At 42.4% G+C, this 23,283-nt stretch overlaps 2 protein-coding genes across 9 annotated transcripts in view; one reads left to right on the top strand and one right to left on the bottom strand.

Annotated features, from left to right (window-relative positions):
* The window catches only part of ROBO1 (roundabout guidance receptor 1), a 1,468,549-nt gene that overhangs the window by 493,502 nt on the left and 951,764 nt on the right, over nucleotides 1–23,283 (bottom strand). The window contains exon 1 of one of the 8 annotated variants that reach the window (XM_040338769.1): nucleotides 22,049–22,914. The exons of the other annotated variants lie outside the window; for them this stretch is intronic. Within the exon in view, the coding sequence (XP_040194703.1) occupies nucleotides 22,049–22,106 (58 nt within the window). The 5' untranslated portion in view covers nucleotides 22,107–22,914. Of the gene's footprint in view, nucleotides 1–22,048; nucleotides 22,915–23,283 lie in introns of those variants that run through there. 8 annotated transcript variants of the gene reach the window in all.
* LOC120928744 (ribulose-phosphate 3-epimerase-like) overlaps nucleotides 22,139–23,283 on the top strand; it is a 41,871-nt gene continuing 40,726 nt past the window's right edge. Inside the window, exon 1 of the mRNA XM_040339734.1 lies at nucleotides 22,139–22,189. Within this exon, the coding sequence (XP_040195668.1) occupies nucleotides 22,139–22,189 (51 nt within the window). The remainder of the gene's footprint in view (nucleotides 22,190–23,283) is intronic.

Raw genomic sequence — 23,283 nt, 5'->3', positions numbered from 1 at the left:
TGCACTAAGTAAAGTAAGTGTATATAGAGTCATAGAATGTGTCTGAGTTCATTTCCTCTCCATCATACACCTCAGCTATGGCAACTTGTGCTAATTAGCCTTTACGGGCTTCTTCATTTACACAACAGTGTCTCCTTGGACTTCATGCTTCATGTAGACATAGAGTCACTATCATTAATGAGTGAAGATGACTTACAGATCCAAGCAGCTGGCTTTTATTACTTTTGATAGTAGTGGAATCTTTTAAGCTGTCCATTCACTATACTATCTGATAATAGCTTAGCCCTACCATCAACTATGTAATGGTAGGCCCCGTACAAATGTTCCAAATGCTGCGCCACATCAGCCAGTTCAATAAAAACCAGCGGACATTCGGCCCGTGTGTATGGCAGCCAATCCGACAGAAGCCGGTTACTCTTGAATGATCATCCTGAAAAAACAGTAGTTGGCCGGCTCCCAATCAGCGCTCTCAGCCATTGGAGTACTCACTGTGTGTTCCAGGCTTAAATCTTGGCTGATTTCATAAAAATGCAGTGAATTGTTTGGGTTTGCCCCATATCACATTGTTTTGGTAAGTCTAAATGAGATTATATAGAGATTGTACAATCAGATTGTATGGTAAATAGCAAACTTTGTGCTTTCAATTCATCTGTCAAGCCATCAAATGCCTGATGTCACACTTGATCACATGTGCAGCACCATGGAAACTGCAGACCAAACAGAGACTAAGATGGCAGCTTCCTTGGCTGTAAAGGATGTGAGGGTTTAGTTACACTCTCAGTTCTAAATGACCTCCATTCTTGGTCAATAAAAAGTTATTATTGTTAAATGGAGTTAAACCATAGCAGCCAGTTAAAATACAACTTGAACTGGTTTGTCTTTAACAAAGGGCATTATTATTATTGACTGCTGAAACACTTGCAACTCTCAGGTTCCTTCGTTTGAATCCTGGCCAGGTCACTATCTGCATGAAGTTGCCCCCTACACTCCAAAGACATGCTGGTAGCTTATATGATTTCTGTCTAAAACGGGTCTTAGCATGGATATGCCCAACAGGACTGCCTCATGTCCTATCTGCCCCAACACTAGTCTGATAAGTGCTATAGCATTGGAAATTAAAGTAGAACTCAAGCCAAAACTTTATTTTTTTCATTTTGGATAGAGTAAGGGAGGGTTATAACCCATCAGCTTTTTTGTGCCATTTGTGTCCCAAAGGCGATTTCACTTTACTTCCTGTCCCATAGCCAGGACAGAAAATAATGAGAAATCCCTCCAAAGGAATGGAGATCTCTGGTTGTCAACAGGTTCACCAGAACTAAATCTTCCCCATTGGGTAAATCTTCCCCATTGGAAGATTTACCTTTTATTCCTGTTTTGCAACCCAAAATTTCCTGTTCACCCCAGGTGATAACAAAAAACGGGGCAAATAGAGAGGGTTAATCTATCTAACAGGAGCACAGACAGCCATAAAAAACTTGAGAGGGGTTCTATTCCCTCTCCACCCTACCCAAAACAAAGAAAACCCGAAACAAACAAAAAAAGGTTTTGTCATTAGTTACATCTTATTTAAGAGTAAGTAAGATCAAAATCAGTTAATATTTTTAACTAACATAGAAACATAGAAGAGTAAAGGCAGAAAAAAGACCAGGTTTCCCGGGAGCCGCATATCAAGTCAAGACCTGCTGTGTAATAGTGAATGTCAGTCTAAGCCTGGACCCCTCAGGGGCGTGGCTTGGCAGGGGTCCAGGCTGACATTGTCATTCACTATTACACAGCAAGTCAGGACTTGGTGGGCGGCTCCCGGGACACCTAGTCTTGCTCTACCATTGTCTGGAGCATGGACAAGCTCCCTTCCTGGCCAGCACTCACATCGGTGGGCATAGGACTACATTCCAATACAGCTTGAGTGGCTCACATACATATCCTTGGTTTGTAGAAAAAAGACCAAGTAGTGCATCAATGGGTTTGCCCCATAATTTTTTTGTCTGATTATTAATTCTTACGTGCAGTAAACCATAGCAACCTAGCAACCAATCAAAATCCTTATGCACTTCAGCATAAAGAATTTTGGTTGGTTGCTATGGGTTACTACATTGAGGAACAATGTGGCAAGTCTTTTATACAGTACATGCAGCCTATGCAGGGTACAATTCGGAAAACAGAAAGCCACCAGGAGAGCCAGAAGATGACTAACGAAAAACATTAAAGCCATTTTAATATTCACATAACTTAAGGGAAATAAAATAAAATAAAACACATTATTAGCACTCTGGGCAGCTGAGTTCCTCCTTAGAGCTTCAATTTAGTCATGCCTCAGAAAATCCACACAGCTAGACTTCGGCTGAGGTAATACACAGCAATAGTTAATGAAAGATTATGTTGATAGATTAATGACCAAATATTCCCAAAAATATACCAATCAGCACTTCATGCTCAGATTCTTAAATACCTCGGAGATAAGCTGACAAATATTTTTACACATACTCTGGGTGGCTTTGTTTTTCAGTTGACATTTTGACAGGTGGTTTTTGTGAGCTGGATCACCAATTTTACTAAGAAGTTTTAACGCCGGGGACAAGATACAGTTACAAATTAATGAACACTTGGGAAAGATGAGTATGTGTTCAGTCCCTACCAACTGTGTATAAAAAGACACAACAACTGCAAACTCGAAAAAAAAAAAAAAAAAAAAGTAGGCCGACATGAAGCCTGTCATAAATTTCTTCCAGTGAATTTCCTCACATCATTTACCTACTTTTTTTTGTTTTATAGTGTTAGTCAACATTATCCTTCAAGCTTCAGAGGAACAAAACTATAGGGCTCTATTTTGTATGCTGAAAAGCTTCTTACACAGGTGTCAAGTTTTACCAGATTTGAAAATGTTACTTCAATGCAACACATCGTAGGGCCTTCATGGGTTTGTGAATACAGCCTAAAGATGGCCATACTCTAGTAGACTTTCACTAAAAATTGTATGGAAATTCTCAGTACATTTGATGTTGTTTGGAAGTTATTTAAAATTGAATTTGCTTTTAACATTTGATTTTGGAGTGAATTGACGCTGAAAGGAGACCACATACATTGTTTGAAAATTGTTCTTTCGAGAAAAAGCTTTTATGCAGCTCCTTCATGCTTTCTCCTTACTTCTGTCAAACATATGTCAATTTCATCCCACCGACCACTAGAAAATCAATAACCATTTTCTAACAAATGCTCTTAAAACTAAACGTTTTAAATTAAATTCTATTAGTGTATGGCAAGGTGAACTAACACACCAGACTCTCTCCACTCTGCAGATATATAGCTTGCACTGTCTATACAGCGTTTTTTTTTATGGTACAGGGATTGGAAAACTGTAGTCTTCTTCCTCTTCCTAATTAGATAAACCAAGAATGGATTAGATTGATTCTAATTGGTCAAAGCAGTCATGAGTCAGTGCTCAAAGTGACTCTGATAGTCCTGGTGTCCCTAATTAAAGAAGGGGAAGAAGACTACAGCATTCAAATCCCCGGACTGCTGCACTGGACTCGATTCCCCCATCCCCACTTGATGTGAATCCTCCCCGATAAGCTTTGTATTCTGTCACTACTGGCTTTAGCCTGATCCAACAGGGTGGTGGTACAGTAGTCAATCAGTAGATGCGTGCAAACTGGAGCTTGAGCTACTGAGCTCTGTAAAAAGCAGCTAATATTGACCCAATAAATATGTGAAAATGCATAAAAAGCTAAAACCCAAAAAGTATGTAGGCATAGGACACACCCCCTGTCATGCCCCCCCTTAAAGGAGAATTATATTAGTGCTTTTTGTATCACTACTATTCCTTTATATTGGCTTTTGAAATGTACAAATGCAGCAATTTAGAAATTAAGTAAAAAGTTTAGCACCCTAAAACTTTTTGATAGATAAATAGTGCATTTGATACATCTATATAGATCAGACCAAAATGAGATATAAATGAGAGGAGGAAGAAGGGACTTAGGCCCCATTCACACCTGAGCGTTTTGTCACCTGAATCGCGACGTTTCAGGGGAAAAAATACATTATTGTCTATGGAGATGGTTCACATCTCCACTCCAAAACGCCTGACGCCGAACGCCTGAAGCTCAAACAAGTTCCGGACCCTTTTTTGTTGCGCGAATTGGGCGGTTTGGGCGTTTTTGAGCGTTTGTATTTCCCATAGAAAGTAATGGAAACGCTCGATTCAAGCGTCTAGCGCGAAAACGAGTGTTTCTACGGGTGTTTTGTCACTTTAATCAATAGAACATTTCACCCAAGCAGAATATAAAAAAAATCTACAAACATAGCAACAAGTGATGAAAAGATGATAATTTTTCCAATTGGCTAAAAAAAAAAACGTCGAAGTACAAAAACATCGGACGACGCTGTATGCAAACGCACAAATACGCATGAATACGCGCAACAAAACGCCGGAAAAAGACCAAAAACGCTACGCTCAGGTGTGAATGCAGCCTTAGTTCCAAATCAGAGTCAGTCTTAAAAAATCAGGGACAGTTGGGATGTATTTTTGTCTTTAGAACAAACATGGGGATAACTGATTGCTATAGGCAGCAAACACCAGTGTGTGTAAGTGATTTGTATTCTTTAGAGCAGGGGTAGGAAACCTTGGGCCCCCCAGCTGTTGTGGAACTACATTTCCCATGAGGCATTGCAAGGCTGGCAGTCACAATTACTCCCAGAGGCATGATGGGTCTTGTAGTTCTGCAGCAGCTGGAGAGCCCAAGGTTGCCTACCCCTGCTTTAGAGGATCCCTCTTTGCCTATTACATTTTTTTTCCATTTGCCACGATCAGCAAAAACATCCCCGTCTTGGGCATAAAAAGGGTTCAGGATGTTTAACCTAATATTTTATTGAAAACTCTAGAAACAGCAATGGAGACAAAGGGAAGTGGTCCAAGTAGGAGATTGGCCAGGTTAATATTTTGCAATTTAAACATTTTGCTACAAAAAAAATTCACATTTCCCATTTAAAAAAAAATGATAGGTACCACGTTTGTGTGAGTTGCAAAATCTCATTCCAGTTAAATCCAGGTGTAATGAATTTTAACTTGGACTTTATTTGCTGTTCAATGGTACACAGCAAATGAAAGGGAAGGATTTGCACGTGTATAGGAACGTCCCTGATCTTTACACAACATGGTTTAGAAAGCCTCTAGTACACACACACAAAACATAATCTACGTAAGCAATAGAGCACTTGATCCGTTGAAATACAAAATAAATAAATGTCAGGATAAAATGAGAATGTTGACCTTGTTCCAAATAGCGTAGCATTCTCAGGGTCCACAATACCTGCACCGGGAGTCGTATCAAATTCCTGAAATCAAGCCTTACCAATGCAACAGTCCCATCTGCACAAGAAAAAATGTTTTTCTTACATGTCCTTCAAGCTTGCATATAAATAGATGGCATTGAAAAGAGAATAAGCAGTGCAAATTTATATTAAGCCCCAAGAATGCCAGAGGCCCACAAAGCACATCAACATAAACACAGCGCTCCTCTAACCAGCAAGGAGTTTTATGCCAACAAATCATTCTGCAAAAAATGAATACAAATACAAAGGCCCAGATTCTCAAAGGCGTTACGACGGCGCAACACCATTTGCGCCGTCGTAACTCCTCATCTGGCCCCGGGTATCTATGCGACTGATTCTTAGAATCAGGCCCCGTACACACGACCAGTTTCCTCGGCAGAATTCAGCTTCCGACCGAGTTTCTGGCTGAATTCTGCCGAGAAACCCGGCCGTGTGTACACTTTCGGCCGAGGAAGCCGACGAGGACCTCGGCGAGGAAATAGAGAACATGTTCTCTATTTCCTCGTTGTTCTATGGGAGCTCTCGGCCCGCCGAGCTCCTCGGTGGCTTCAGGGCTGAACTGGCCGAGGAACTCGATGTGTTTGGCACGTCGAGTTCCTCGGCCGTGTGTACTGGGCCTCAGTTACGCATAGATACCCATTAGATCTGACAGGCGTAAGGCTCTTACGCTGTCAGATCTAAAATGCAATTTTGTTTCCCGCTGCTAGGTGTCGCGGACGTCGTTTTCCCCGTCGCTTATGTAAATTAGCAAATTACGGCGATTCCCGAACGTACGCGCGCTCGACGCAGAGAATTTACGTCGTTTCCGTAGCCTTTCCGACGCGTAAAGTTGCCCCTGCTATTATGAGGGGCAACCAATGTTAAGTATGGCCGTCGTTCCCGCGTCGAAATTTTAAAAAATTACGTTGTTTGCGTAAGACGTCCGTGAATGGCGCTGGACGCCATTTACGTTAACGTCTAAGCAAATGACGTCGGTGCGACGTCATTTAGCGCAATGCACGTCGGGTAATTTACCTGACGGAGCATGCGCAGTACGCTCGGCGCGGGAGCGCGCCTAATTTAAATGGTGCCTGCCCCATTTGAATTGGGCGGGCTTGCGCCGAGCGATTTAACGATACACCGCCGCAAGTTTACAGGTAAGTGTTCTGAGAATCAGGCTGTAAACCTGTAAACCTGCGGCGGTGTAACGTAAATCACATACGTTACGCTGCCCAGGAGCAACGTAAATGTATGTGAATCTGGGCCAAAGCATTTTACAAAGACCATTGCACAAAAGGTAAAACAATCGAATCAAATAAACACATACATAAATATATATTAGACCACTTATAATGTACAGATAAAATAAATGGACCACCATATTAAAACGGAGCTCCGCCGTAAAAAAAAAATATTAAAATACTGCAGCTGCTGACTTTTAATAAATGGACACTTACCTGTCCTGGAGTCCAGCGACATCGGCAGCAGAAGATGAACAATCGTTCGTCTCTCGGCTGCCCCCACCGCCATCATCGGTGAGGGAATCAGGAAGTGAAGCGTTGCAGCTTCACTGCCCGGTTCCCTACTGTGCATGCGCGAGTCACGCTGCGCTGTCCTCACTGTACTCCGCTGTGTTCTGGGAGCCGTGTGTTTCCCAAAACACAACGGGGGGGGGGGGGGGGGTTTTGGGTCGACTGACATACTGCCCGCAGGTCCCCGTAGAGTCTATTATTATTATTATTATACAGGATTTATATAGCGCCAACAGTTTGCGCAGCGCCCGGAAGAGGGTACAAATACCTATCTGCTTCCCCCTGAAAGGTGCCAATTGTGGCACCGGAGGGGGGGGGAAGAATCCAATGAGCGGAAGTTCTACTTTAGGGTGGAGCTCCGCTTTAAGAAATATGCACATACATTTTTAATCGGTATTTACTCAAAAACGAAAATAAGTTTTGAGTAAAGACCAAACTTTTTCACGGGAGGGAGTTCAACACGTGGCCACTCATTAAAATTAGAAAAACAGAGGTTTAACCTTAAACTTCAGAGAGTGTTCTTTACTGTTAGGCCCCGTACACACGACAGAGTTTCTCGGCAGAATTCAGCGAGAAACTCGGTCAGAGCCGGATTCTGCCGAGAAACTCTGTCGTGTGTACACTTTCGGCCCGATGGAGCCGCCGAGGAACTCGTCGAGAAAATAGAGAACATGTTCTCTATTTCCTCGTTGTTCTATGGGAGAACTCGGCCCGCCGAGCTCCTCGGCGGCTTCAGGGCTGAACTCGCCGAGGAACTCGATGTGTTTGGCACGTCGAGTTCCTCGGCCGTGTGTACGGGGCCTCAGAACAGCAAGGATGTGGAATTCCCTTCCACAGGCAGTGGTCTCAGCAGGGAGCATCGATAGTTTAAAAAAACTATTAGATAAGCACCTGAACGACCACAACATACAGACATATACAATGTAATACTGACATATAATCACACACATAGGTTGGACTTGATGGACTTGTGTCTTTTTTCAACCTCACCTACTATATAACTATGTAATAATATCAAACACCCACAATGCACTTGGCAAAGAGAAGCCATGACATATTTACTATAGGCTGACATGATATAGTTCAGAATTGTGATTTTTTTTTCTTTTTTTTCAAAGGAAGGAAATGGCACTTAGTTGCTTGAACATATAAAAATAATTGGTAATGCTGATGCCCTACTGATCAGCGGGAAGTGGACTTGTTGTAAGGTTAGGTGCACTTTAAGAAATGAAATACCAAATGTACATTGTAGCCTGAGGAACACATGTGGGCGATTTAATGACACCTCCATTGTGCTATTACACTGTAATGAAGCTTAAATTATAAGCAGATGTAGCTACAGTGCAGGTGAAGGACAACTGACAAAAAAAAAGCAGCCAATTACAAAGTCTTTGCTGGTTCAGGTGCTACCCCTATGTGCTGCGAAGCTCCGTCATGGCTCTTTCATTATTATTCCTTTTTGATCATGAAAATCGCAGACATGCCTGCTGAGAAGATACAATAGCTTAACAGCAAGAATGATTTTTAAAAGGAAGAGTGGAGCTAAAATTCACCCCAAAAATATCTTAGTATTTGAAGTATGGCATTGGCATTATTTTTAACATGAAATACACCAGTTGCCAAATATTCAGTCTGTAGAAAGGTGACACTCACTCTGCCCATTCAGGGCCATCCAGTGACTGCAGATACTCCCCCCCCCCCCAGGTAATTATACTTACTGAGCCACAATCCCTCATTGCCTCCCAGGTAATACCAGAGCTTAGACAGGAAGGGATTCTGCAGTGATGAAGCATTATTTGGGGTATTAAAGCCTCGGGAAGTGGACTATCTGCAGCACAGTCTTTTTAAGTAAATTCCATTCTGTATTTAATATTAACCACTTCAGCTCCGGAAGGTTTTACCCCCTTCCTGGCCAGGCCTTTTTTTGCGATACGGCACTGCGTTGCTTAACCTCCCTGGCGGTATGATTATTTCAGAAAAAAAGGTGCTGAAAGCGGTACCATTTTTTGCAAGGAAATTTGGCGTTTTATACTGTAGGCCTGTAATTCTTAGGAATAACTCGCTTAAATCTGACCAAACAAGAGTCTAGTAGGCATACCGGGTATGACATTTTTTTAAAAACAAAATGATAAATTATAATATAATAAATAATTATAAATACTTATAACAAATAATAATATAATTATAATAAAAACTATTCAATAATGTAATCAACTCAAAATCACTGAAATTTGCTCAGTTGCAGAATTGTCGCTGTCATTACTTACTTATTTTTTTATGACGAATTTCCCCACAAATCGCTATCGCACAATTCTGCAAGTGATTATAATTTATTATCGCTGTTTTCTAGTTGTGGATTCAGCGAGGCGAGCCCGAGTCTGACTCGGGGTTACCGATCGCAGCACAGAAATGTAACCCCGAGTCAGACTCGGGAATACCGCCAGGGGGGTTAAACTGACCGTCGTGCAACGTTGTACCCAAAGAAAATGTGGGTATTTTTTTTCCCCGACAAGTAGAGATTACTTTTGGTGGTCACCTCTGTTTTTTTATTCTTTGCGCTATAAACAACAACAAAAAAATGGCAATAAAAAAAAAAATTACTTTCTGCTATAAAACAGACAGGCTCATGAGTCCCCATGTGTACAGAATGCCCCGCTGTGAATGGTGATTAAGGTATAGGTTCCATCTTCCATCGTATTGCCCTGGAGGTTTGGTTGCCATCATCTTGCTCTAATCCGCAGAGGTACTCTGCCTGCTTGTCTGACCATCACCGATTACCATGTGTGGCGTGCCACAGAAAACACAATTTGCATCAATTCACTTGGTGGTGGAAAAACTTTTCCATGTGATGTGATTTTCATTATTTACTTTGCGTAAATTCAGACAAAGAGAAAAAACATTTAGAAGGGGAATCGAAGAAAAAGGTAAGTGAACCAGCAATGCACTAGCTTAAAGGAACCTATTTAGAAAATAAAAAACGAACCTTTACAACCCCTTTAACCACTTGCCGACCAGCCGCCGTCATTCTACGGCGACAGATCGGCTCTCCTGGGCGAGAGCACGTAGTATAACGTCAGCTCTTAGGGTGCCCGAATCCCGTGCGTGTGCCCGGCGGGCGCGATCGCCGCCGGGCACACGCGATCGCTCGTTACAGAGCGGGGACCGGGAGCTGTGTGTGTAAACACACAGCTCCCGGTCCTGTTAGGGGGGGAAACGCTAATCTTCTGTTCATACAATGTATGAACAGAAGATCAGTGATTTCCCCTAGTGAGGCCACCCCCCCCCCACAGTTAGAACACACCCAGGGACATACTTAACCCCTTCCCCGCCCCCTAGTGTTAACCCCCTCCCTGCCAGTGGCATTTTAATAGTAATCCAATGCATTTTTATAGCACTGATCGCTATAACAATGCCAATGGTCCCAAAAAGGTGTCAAAAGTGTCCGAAGTGTCCACCATAATGTCGCAGTACCGAAAAAAATCGCTGATCGCCACCATTACTAGTAAAAAAAAATATTAATAAAAATGCCATAAAAATACCCCCTATTTTGTAAACGCTATAACTTGTGCGCAAACCAATCAATAAACGCTTATTGCGATTTTTTTTAACGAAAAATATGTAGAAGAATACGTATCGGCCTAAACTGAGGAAAAAAAATCGTTTTTTTATATATTTTTGGGGGATATTTATTACAGCAAAAAGTAAAAAATATTCATTTTTTTCAAAATTGTCGCTCTATTTTTGTTTATAGCGCAAAAACTAAAAACCGCAGAGGTGATCAAATACCACCAAAAGAAAGCTCTATTTGTGGGAAAAAAAGGACGCCAATTTTGTTTGGGAGCCACGTCGCACGACCGCGCAATTGTCAGTTAAAGCGACACAGTGCCGAATCGCAAAAAGTACTCTGGTCTTTGGGCAGCAATATGGTCCGGGGGTTAAGTGGTTAATAAGGCATTTGCATGTTCACCATAGAATCGATAAAACAGCAAACAAGACTGGATACCCTAAGTGCAGTCTCACTTGTAGGGAGGTGCATAACCAGGAGAGTATAAATATGTCTAATGCGGTTTACAAAGCAGCACATGTTCCAGCGTCCAAACACATGGCAGCTAAGTGCTGGCGTACCTAAAATAAAGATGGGATTTTTCAAATACTTTCAAAGCTATCTTACATCTGTTAGCTATTTTACATGTGCTTTTCATGTAGGAACAATACGGTATGAAGTGCGCACAGAAATCACTACAGGTCACAAAAAAAAAAAGTGAATTAATCCATAGCACAGGGTGGGCAAGCAGGGTGCCACAAGTGCATAATATGCATAAGCATAAATACATATCTGCAGACTGTGGCCATGGAGCATGGAAATGAGAATTCAGCTTCAAGGAAGTAATACCTTCAGGCCTCTTTCACATGACTGTTGTCAGCAGCGGCTGGTCCCTAGTTAGCAGGGAATCGGGAGGGAATGTGCTGCCTCCTGCATTTGGATGTGGTTCCATTGTGGTTGCAACCGCAGTCGAGTCTCTCGTGCAACATCACTGGATCGAGATGGGGCTCAGGTAAGTATTAGAGTGGCAGCTGCACACAGAAGGCTTGGTTTTTTAACCTCCCTGGTGGTATGATTATGTCAGATTGTAGGTGCTAAAAGCAGTACAATTGTATCGCATGGAAATTTGGCGTTTTATATTGTAGGCCTGTAATTCTTAGAAATAACTCACTTAAATCTGTCCAAACCAGAGTCTAGTAGACATCCCGGGTATGATAAAGTTTGAAACAGAAATCATAAATTATAATACAATAAATAATTATAATAAATAAGAATATAATAATAATAAAACATATTCAATAATGTAATCAAATCAAAAACACTGAAATTTGCTCAGTTACAGAATTGTCGCTGTCATTACTTTTAGTGTTTGATGACAAATTTCCCCACAAATCACTATCGCTCAATTCTGCAAGTGATTATAATTTTTTATCGCTGTTTTTTAGCTGGTCTGAAACCATTTTTGACATAAAAGGGACACTTTTTGGTTGCTATGGGCAATCTACAGTTTCCAGGCAGAAAGAACAGTTTTTATAAAATAAAAGTGCATGCAGAACACTAGACAGACCACTAGGGACAAATAGGGTGTGTAATTTCTTCATACAGTACTGTAATCTTTTTGAATTTGGCGTCGAACTCCGTCCCCATGCGCCGTAACGTCGCAGGGAACGGAACTCAGCACTGTGAGCGAGGAGACACAGCGGAGGAGCCCGCACACACAGCGGGGACACATCGCAGGATCCAGGGACAAGGTAAGTAACTCTCCCTGTATCCTGCAATGCGATCCCGAGTCTGGCTCGGGGATACCGCTTTTGGTATGAAAAATTCACCCCGAGCCAGACTCGGGAATACCGCTAAGGAGGTTAAAGTCATATGCAAGGCTGGTATGACCTCTTTTTGTTGTTTTGTAGTGTCCAATGGCCATTGCCTGGTTTTGACAGATGGCTGAGGTGAGTTAAAAACATGCCTCATCTGTCACATTACAGTGCCCTTGTAAAACAGTTGTAACTTTTCTGGAGGGTGTACGGCCTGGTTCACACCCATGCATTTTTTTGTGCGTTTTCAGTCTTGCAGAAACACACTACAGTCCATTTAACATGGTTTCCTATAGGACGCATTCACAATTGTGCATTTTATGGTAAGGGCTGGGGACTTTTATAATTTATTTTTTTTGTTCCATAGACTTCAGTGGATCAAACATGTGTATTGAAAAACAAAAAAACGCAAAATGCACCCAGAATATGCAAACTGCAACCTACATAGGTGTGAACCAGGCCTTAGACCACAAATGACTGCAGGGAACTCTGTCCTTCAGGATCTCTAAGGTACAAGAAACCATTGGGTGATTCCATTCACTAGTGCCTACCTAAAACTAACAGCTTGGAGTAGTCACCCAACCCTAGTAGTTACATAAACATAGAACTCCTGATAACATTCAGCAGCCAGTTCCCTAAACTCAAACACTACCTAATGGCTCCTAAGTCCTTTATCTCTTCTCTAATCTTCCCTTCCTTCATACATCATCCTGACAATTGTCTTCAAACATGCAAATAAACGTTTAACACAGAGAGTGATCCAAATCTTCTAAGGCTAATCTGCTCCAATAAATTAGGCAGAGTACTAAAGTAGGAAAAAGTTATTTATTTCTTCCAGGTTAGGTAATTGCACATTCCAGAGTGAGGAGATAAAAGTTCAGTCCCCTGTGTCACAATTGGGGTCGTTCACAGCCTGTGATCCTAACCTACACAACTGGAAGGTGTACAGATGGAACAATAAAATGTTAGGATTTATAATTGCGCTGCCATTGGTGGTAATCATCTTGAAAACACAAATAAACATACACAGTAAAACCTTGGATTGAGAGTAACTTGGTTTGAGAGTGTTTTGCAAGACAAGCTATTTTTTTTATAAAGTTTGACTTGATAAAACAAGCGACGTCCCGATATACAAGTAGCATCATGTCACAACGGAGTATAAAAGAGTGAGGTGCCTCTAAGGCCCCGTACACACGGTTGGACAAAACCGATGAGAATGGTTCACCTCTGAAGTGGCCGTACGGCCGGATATGTGTACACACCGTCAGTCCAAAATCCGATCGGGTCAGAACGCGGTGACGTCAAACACACGACGTGCTGAATAAAACGAAGTTCAATGCTTCCAAGCATGCATCGACTTGATTCTGAGCATGCGCGGGTTTTGAACCGATGCTTTTCTGTACTTACCATCTGTTTGGTCCGATGGGGCAGCGGTCCATCGGTTCGGTTTTGAAGCATGTTTTAAAATTTTGGACCGAAGGAAAACAGACCGATAGCCTATACACACGGTCAGTTTGGTCCGATGAAAATGAACTTCGGTTCATTCTCATCGTACCAAACCGACCGTGTGTACGGGGCCTAAGTGTAGCTATATGATTACATTTAATGAAGGAGAAACATTTAGCAACTCACATGGTTGGTTATTAAAAGAGGCACATTTAAGTATGCAGGGATTCAGGATAAAGCTGTCCACATAGACCATCCACCTCACCACACCGCCATCGACATCATCTCTTGCACGTTGCGCTCCAAAAGCGGTTCAAGCCTCGCTTTCAGATCGCTCTACTGCAGAGTAGTCTTCCCGGTCACGATTGCAGACTGACAGTGGTGAGAGCCGGCGGTGCGGAGGACGGTCTATGTCAGAGATATGCAATTAGCGTACCTCCAGCTGTTGCAGAACTACAAGTCCCATGAGGCATAGCAAGACTCTGACAGCCACAAGCACGACACCCAGAGGCAGAGGCACGATGGGACTTGTAGTTTTGCAACAGCTGGAGGTCCGCTAATTGCATATCCCTGGTCTATGTGGACAGCTTTACTCCGGATGTCTGCATACTTAGATGTGCCCCTTTTAATCATCAACCATGTGAGTTGCTAAATGTTGTACCTTCATTAAATGCAACCATATTGCTACACTAAGGCCTCGTACACACGACCGTGTTTCTCGGCAAAAACCAGCAAGAAACTTGCTGTTTTTTTTTTTTTGCCAAGGAAACCGGTCGTGTGTACACTTTTCGACGAGGAAACTGTCGAGGATCTCGTCGAGCCAAAAAGAGAGCATGTCTTCTTTTCCCTCTACGGCAATGGAGAAATGTGGCTCGCTGAGATCCTCGACAGCCTAACAAGGAACTTGACGAGCAAAACGATGTGTTTCGCCCGTCGAGTTTCTTGGTCGTGTGTACGAGGCCTTAGAGGCGCCTCTCTTCTCTTTTATACTCTGTAGCTCCTGCTGGAATTTGCTTCTAATCCCCTTAAAAGTAGAAGTAAACTACATTTTTCAAAAATGTGGCAGGGTATACATGACAGAAGAGACCCTATTAGTCACTTCTGCCATAAATAAATCCTCCTGCCCTGTCTGCAATCATGTACACTGAGCCGTGCATGTGCCGCTTAGTGAACATTTATGGCCCCCAAATCTGTGTCGCAGCAATATGATTACCCACTCAGGACCACTGACCAATCCAGTTAGTCCAGTGTGGTCTCCAACACAAGCAGCCCACCATTGTGATGCATTGTGAGTTGACTAATGCACTGCACAGTGCTGTCATTCTATGATGTTTTCAGGCACTTGGAGATAAAGGAGTAGATATTTAGGCAGATAACAGGAGAAGGCCATCAAATAAGAGAAATTAGAGATAGAAGGACAAGCGAGGTATAGAAAGAGGGAAGAGGAAATAACTGACACAGGTGTAAAGTAACTTCTTCAGTCTTAAACTGAGATTTGTATCAAGATACACTTCAAACCTTGAAGCATGATCCCTGCCGGACCTCCATGCCAGTTCTCTAAACATGGTTATTTTCCATGCCTTTGTAATCTTTCTAGAAAGGCTTTTCCTCTGAATCCACTTTAAAGCACAAAAACGTGCTGGACTTAAACAATTCCATAAGACCTAACAGGCTCCAAGTTTTTCCAACTTTTAGGAAACAAGATATGGATTTTACATTGTCAGACACTATTCAGCCAGGGAATATTATATATCCGCCTCGTACCCTATCCTCTTCTGTTTTTCTTCCCACGAGTTTTTGCAGACTATTATCTTTTTCTGAAGTTGTGAGTTTTGAGGCGGAGGGTGGTTTAGTGTGGCTTTTCTAATGTGCTCTAATTACAACCTTCATCAAACTCTGCAGACATATATTTTGTTGCTCGCAACGCTCTCTCCTTGCAGGAATGACAAAGTGACACATCCAGGTTTGTCAAGCCAAGTTTGCTTTACACAAGGCTCCAAAGAGATTTCGAGTTCTCCATCATGGTCGCTCTGCGTGGTCAGGAGAAGAGCCAACAGCTTCACATGACTGAACCCGATCGTTTGAAATAATCAGACTAATTTCTAACATCTGTAAGAGAAAAGTTCATTTGACCTCACAACAGAAATATTTCAGTTTAGCTAAAGTCATACCAGCTTCTTTTTCCATCTATCTACTGGGTTTTTAAATAATTCAATAAAACAAGGGTGAGCAAATTGCCGCAATCCAAATTTCAGCTTATTGCTGCCAGATATGACTTGGTAGGTATTGGTTTCTGTAATTGTCCATGACTCAGGTTTACAGAATTAAGCCCTGTACACACGGGCCCGAATCTCGTCAGGAAAAAAACGTTGTTTTTCCTAAAGAGATTCTTGGCAAGAATCTAATGTCGCCCGAGTATACAGACACCCCTTTCAAAAGAACCACGGTTCTTTTGGAAGGCAAGAACGCGGTGACGTAATTGCGTACGACGAGCATGCACTCGTCACATTCGATGCCCTCGCCGCCATCTTGCTGCACCCTACCTATGCCTAGGAAGCTACCACGCATGTGCCAAAGTCATTTTGAGCATGCACGTGTTTCCACGGCGACAGGTAAGTATACACACTCTCGGGTTTCTCGGCATGAAAACTGCAGAGAATTTGACGACGAGAAAATAGAGAATATGTTCTCTATTTTTCTCGTCTAGATTCTGGGCAGTTTTCTTGTCGAGAAACCTGAAAGCCTCGTACACACGCACGGTTTACTCGGCAAGAAAGCTCTGCCAGCAGTTTTCTTGCTGGTTCTTGCCGAGTAAACCAAGCGTGTGTACGAAGCTTAAGCCCTATTTTATTTTGGTTGCCCTGAAGTAGGCCTTTTTGGCAAGACCTTGTTACCTAGCAGGCATGGGCCCATAACAATGCAACAATACAGCCCTGTCACTGCCCCCTAGCAGTAACTTTTTTCCTATTCATTATTACGGATGTTGGCAAATGTGAGTGCTTTTTTGTTTCCCTTTCCCCCTTTTTTGATCCTATTTTATTTTTGTTGCCCTGAAGTAGGCCTTTTTGGCAAGACCTTGTTACCTAGCAGGCATGGGCCCATAACAATGCAACAATACAGCAGCAGTGAAGTGGGATTTCATTAGCAGTTCTCTGTCCAAAGTCTTAAGTAGGTAATTAGGGTTGATTACAGGATTATGACACTAACATGAATGCCCCGAGGAATGTGATACACAGAACATCCAAAAACAAGTTAACTGGAGAAGTCTGAATGGTTTATAAAGGTGGTGAATAACCTCACCCTACCTTATGTGAATTTAAAGAGGTTGTAAAGCTTTGTGTTTTTTCACCTTAATTGCATCCTATGCATTAAGGTGAAAAAACATCAGATGCTTACAAGCCCCCCAGCCCCCCCCCCCGTTTACTTACCTGAGCCCTTGAAAGTCCTGCGTCGTGAACACGCTGGCTTCTCAAATGTTCTTGGCTCTTCATTGGATGATTGATAGCAGCGCAGCCATTGACTCCCGCTGCTGTCAATAAACTTAATGACATGGCGCTGGGCGGGGCAGAGTGATACACTTGGTGCCTATGGTCACCGACTGTATCACGGAAGCGTGCCTGCAAGCTAACCGATTTGGGAGAGCGCTTCCCAGAAGGGGGTTAGCTCTTGCAGGGAGGAGCTGAGACAGCCGCCGAGGGACCCCAGAAGATGAGGATCAGGGCCATTCTGTGCAAAACAAACTGCACAGTGGTGGTAAGTATGACATGTTTGTTATTTAAAAAAAAAAAAATTCAATACCTGGCCAGTCTTAAAGTGGTACTAAAAGTTAGAATTTTTTTTCTTACTTACCTCCACTGTGTAGTTCATTTTGTACAGTATGGCATCGAACGCCGCCTCTGGGGTCCCTCGCCAGCTGTCTCGGCTCCTCCCCGCATCAGATAACCCCCTCTGAGAAGCGCTCTCCCAAGCCAATGGCTACACTGCTATCAATCTATCCAATGAAGAGCCGAGAAGCCCCGGCCGAGATCCAGCGTGTTCTCGACGCTGGACTTTCGAGGGCTCGGGTAAGTAAAACGCTGAGCTGGGGGGCTGGAAATTATCAGATGTTTTTTCACCTTAATGCATAGGATGCATTAAGGTGAAAAGACATGAGGGTTTACAACCCCTTTAAATTCACTATAGAGTGTGGTGATATCCTATGTACTAAAGTAATTGTGATGATAATCCGCAATCCACCCTGTTTAATAAAGTAGCAAAAACTCTACAGCCATCACAGTTTCAAAATATTTTCCAAGGACAACTGTCCACCAGGAGATCATAGGTAGTCCAGTTCCTAATTTTCAAGGCATAGCACAAAGTACTCGTCACAACTGCACAAACATCTGTACAGTATAATAGTTCCATAGCATTGAGCAACACGTACATGACTATTTTCCATTTTAATTAAGATCTAACTTTGCACAACGTATTGGTCACATGCAAAAACTGGAACCTAGAAATGATAACGTGTCTTCACATTTTATTGCTTTTTCGGGCTATAAAAAGTTCCATCAGTTACCTTAACTCGGAATGATATTAAAAAATATCTTTGCTATAGTTTAGCATTAATCTGCCACTCAAATGAGAAAATGCTGCCTTCCTATGGACAAATGTTGGTTTAGGCCCCTTTCACACTTCTGCGACTTCAAAGTCGCGCGATTTTACAGCGGTTTCGCAGCCGCGATTCATGGAATGCCTGTGTAAGCGGCATTAAAATTGGACCAAAGTAGTGCAGGGACTACTTTGAAGTCGTATTAATATGAAGGGTTGTCATTGGAAATCATGGGAAACAACTTGTCATGCTACTTTGCCATCACAAGTCGTATAAGTTTTAAAGGGGCCTTACCCCTGAATATGGGTCCTCCAAGGCCACAGGTAGATTCTTTTAACTTTTAGAACTTTTTTAAAATATCTAGTAGAAGCTGGTCACATTCAAATTGACTTGTTCTGTAACGTTGAAGATGTTTCTGAAGAAATGAAGAAGTGGATTGGACAAGCTACAAAACGTTCAACATTGCAAAGCAAGTCCAGTTAAATGTGACCAACTACTACTAGATATACCATGACCTGGATACATGGGAATCTTCACATTAGCAATGGCTTAAGGTAGCCCACCAGCCACACAGGCTATTGCAGAACTCTAAAGCCGCCCGTGTACACACGATCAGTCCATCCGATGAGAACGGTCTGATGGACTGTTTTCATCGGTTAACCGATGAAGCTGACTGATGATCAGTCGCACCTACACACCATTGGTTAAAAAAACGATTGTGTCAGAAAGCGTTGACGTAAAACACAACGACGTGCTGAAAAAAACGAAGTTCAATGCTTCCAAGCATGCGTCGACTTGATTCTGAGCATGCGTGGATTTTTAACCGATGGTCGTGCCTACTAACGATCGGTTTTGACCTATCGGTTAGGAATCCATCGGTTAAATTTAAAGCAAGTTGGCTTTTTTTAACCAATGGTTAAATAACCTATGGGACCCACACACGATCGGTTTTGACCGATGGAAACGGTCCATCAAACCGTTGTCCTCTGTTTAACCTATCGTGTGTACAAGGCCTTAAGAAGGCCATACATGATTATTTATTTATTTTCATTTTAACCAGAGGGCTGAACAAAAGAAAAAAATGTATAGATTCTTCCATACACACATTTGAAGTAGTGAGGGAATCCACCCGAGGAGCCATTGTATTCTGACCGCGGGAAGACTTTGAGCAAACATTTTCCAACATGCTGGTTGTACAGAAGTCGATCGAGAGATTGACTGTTGTACAACCAGCCTGCCCACAGATGGATTGAAATTTAGCTGGTCCCTGCTGAATCAGTCACATTTGGATCCATGTTTGGTCAGCTTTGTCAACTGTCAATAACTCTTTGCACTACCTAATGCCATGGTTTCCACCCCAGTAGGTGAACTAAACTTCCCAAGCGCAACAGACATAGAGCGGATCTACACATACATCTTTATTCATAAGATCTGATAGACCCTAGAAAACCACAATTCTTTATATAGCCTACTAACCTACTGTACATCCCAACTTTCAAAGGTGGATAACAGGATCACCTTCCTGACCAAAAAAAGTATGCAACTGACACCCCATTACCATGTAGCAGATCACATACATAAACCATGAAGACTTAAATCATATTAAAACCAAATAACAACTATTGATAGTACTGAAGCTTCCGGTCCTTAGATGTGGTGGCTGCATTCGTTTTTTTTTTTTTTTTTTACGTTTTTCCTTTATTCTAACCTAGTAATCATGCCATCAAGTCAGTTCCTGTTCAAGGACAACAGCCAAAGTGAGTAACATTGTCATCTTAGGATCCCAACATCTCCCTCTCTTCTCTATAACAGAAATAGGTGTTTTGTAGTCCACAGAGATGGCTATTGTACAATGCTAACTGACAACAGTCCAGAGGCAGAGAGCACAGAAAGTTATCAGTGCAAAAGATTTCTGTCTGAATGAACAGCTATTTTTTTTCTTACTTGTCTAACCAATAAAATAACACACTTTTACGGGTATAGGTAACTGACCAAAACAAAGCCAATAAAAGAAATGTATTGCTGTTGTATATGTTGACATACCCTTTAACCATACACAATAACCAGTCACCCCTATGTTTTGCAATGTTTTTCCTTCCTGCTAGTATTTACAAACAGCAGATGCCATGATTGAAGGATTGTATGTAAACTTTAGTGAAAAATACAAACACTTTTGGCAGTTAAATATCTCAGTTATTTGGGTCAGACCTAAAATAGAGACATTTTTCTAAGAAAATTAGGATAGAGGGGTTTGATTCTAAAAGAGGGACTTCTGAGTAGGAAAGAGGGATTTTCCCCCAAAAGAGGGACATCTGAGTAGGAGAGAGAAGGGTAGAGGGGGTTGACCCTAAAAAAGAGATGTCTGGATAGAAAAGAGAGGAATAGAAGGGTTTCATTTTAAAAGATGGACATCTAATTAGTAAAGAGGGATTTGACACCAAATCAGGGACATCTGAATATAAAAGAGAAGATGGAGGGGTTGGACTCTGATAGAGGGACATGAGTAGGAAAGAGAGGCATAGAGGGGTTTAATTTTTAATGATGGACATCTGAGTAGGAAAGAGGAATTTGACCCTCAAAAGAGTGACATCTGAGTAGGAAAGAAGTATTCGACCCCCAAAAGAGGGACATCTGATTAGGAAAGAAGTATTTGACCCCCAAAAGAGGGACATCTGAGTAGGAAAGAAGTATTTGACCACCAAACGTGGGACATCTGACTAGGAAAGAAGTATTTGACCACCAAAGTGGGACATCTGACAAGGAAAGAAGTATTTGACCCCCCAAAAGAGGGACATCTGAGTAGGTGAGGGGGCTGACCCTAAAAATGAGATGTCTTGATAGCAAAGAGAGGAATAGAAGGGTTTAATTTTAAAAGATGGACATCTAATTAGAAAAGAGGGATTTGACACCAAAAGAGGGACATCTGACTAGGAAAGAAGTATTTGACCACCAAAAGGGGGACATCTGAGTAGGAAAGACGGATTTGACCCCCAAAAGAGGGACATCTGAGTATGAGAGATAAGGATAGAGGGGGTTGACCCTAAAAAAAGAGATATCTTGATAGCAAAGAGAGGAATAGAATGGTTTAATTTTAAAAGATGGACATCTAATTAGAAAAGAGGGATTTGACACCAAAAGAGGGACATCTGAATATAAAAGAGAAGATGAAGGGGTTGGACTCTGATAGAGGGACATGAGTAGGAAAGAGTGGCATAGAGGGGATTAATTTGTAATGATAGACGTCTGAGTAGGAAAGAGGGATTTGACACCAAAAGAGGGACATCTGAATATAAAAGAGAAGATGGAGGGGTTTGACTCTAATATAGGGACATGAGTAGGAAAGAGAGGCATGATAGACTTCTGATTAGGAAAGAGGGATTTGACCCCCAAAAGAGTGACATCTGAGTAGGAAAGCAAAGGATGGAGGGGGGTCTGACCCTAAAAAGAGGATGTCTGTGTAGGAAAGAGAAGGATAGATGGGTTTAATTTTTAATGATGGACATCTGAGTAGGAAAAAGGGATTTGACACCAAAAGAGGGACATCTTAGTAGGAAAAGAGGGATAACTGATTCTAAAATGATATACATTAACATAGGAAAAAGGGATAGAGGGATTTGATCCTAAATGATGGACATTTGAGTAGGTACACAAGGGATAGAGTGGTTTTATTATAAAATAGAGACATCTATGTAGGAAAAAAATACTAATTATATGTGTTTATTTCTAGAAGAAAACCAGTCCCTCCACAGGAAGCCCACAGGGACCTCTGCAGACCCCAAATACTTTGCACACACACCCCCTGGCCCCTTACCTGATGTGATGCATACAATTCCACAGAGCAGACAAAAGTGAACAAACTCCCCAATCATTTTGCTCTCATGCCACCGACAACCCCGAGATAATGGAATACAATCCCCAGGAAATCCAACACAACTTCTTGCAGAACCCCAAAGTAAATCCAGCCAAGCTTAATATAAGCGACTTTTCCCGCGAGCAGGTTTAAATCCCAGAGCCGAGAAGGTGTTGAGGAGCAGAAGATGACTTGTGGTCTGCAGAAGGTCCAGATCCTGACCCTCCTGGGTGGGTAGAGTGCGGACCTTCTGTCCAGATCCTGACCCTCCTGGGTGGGTAGAGTGCGGACCTTCTGTCCAGATCCTGACCCTCCTGGGTGGGTAGAGTGCGGACCTTCTGTCCAGATCCTGACCCTCCTGGGTGGGTAGAGTGCGGACCTTCTGTCCAGATCCTGACCCTCCTGGTGGGTAGAGTGCGGACCTTGTCACCAGCTAGGACTCCTTAGAAGAAAACTCCAAGGCTGGTGTGACCTGGACCCCGAGATAATCCTCAGCCCAGACAAGACGACTACTCCTTTGGATGACTCCTAGCACTGGACCACCTAGGCTACTTTATTCCAGGCATGGCTCTCCATCTCTCATCGTAGTTGCGCTGCTCTGATGCGTATAGAAGTTTTGGAAGATCCTTGAAGACAGGAGTTGGATGGATGGATGGATGGTTAGGGATCCTGAGTCCTCCGGGTCTTTTACTCTTCTTCTTGGGATGGGGAGTTGCTGTGAAGTTTGCAGCCTCCTTCTTCTCCCTCCTGTCTCCTGATCACACCGGAGCTGATCCCCATTTCATTCTAAACAGGCGATGCATGCAGCGGCAGCAACTCTGCTTAAAGGGGCCGCCTACACTTCTGCTCTTTTGTTGTTTGCTACACATGGAAACCTTCAGGCTCTGACATTCCTCCATTCAGGCTCGCTGCTGCCATCTGCTGCTCGCACTAGTGATGCCACTACAAAACTTCCATTCTAATTCTACATTGTAATACATTATTAAATATTATTATACATTGTTACAATTACTCAGGTAATTTTACACAGTTGACTCTTTACTACTTATTATCAAATTCTGTTGGAAAGGTGCAATGCCAACAGAAAACAGCAGACACAATAATGTTTTACACTTATTATCTGTTCTCAAACACCTTTTCTACATTCATTATTATCAGAACAATCGTATTTATCTTTATCACAGCTATTTATTAAT

Source organism: Rana temporaria, chromosome 2 (assembly GCF_905171775.1).
Source record: "Rana temporaria chromosome 2, aRanTem1.1, whole genome shotgun sequence".
In the NCBI taxonomy this organism is placed as follows: domain Eukaryota; kingdom Metazoa; phylum Chordata; class Amphibia; order Anura; family Ranidae; genus Rana; species Rana temporaria.
Note: the sequence above shows the minus strand (reverse complement) of the source record. Positions and strands in the feature narration are given on the sequence as shown.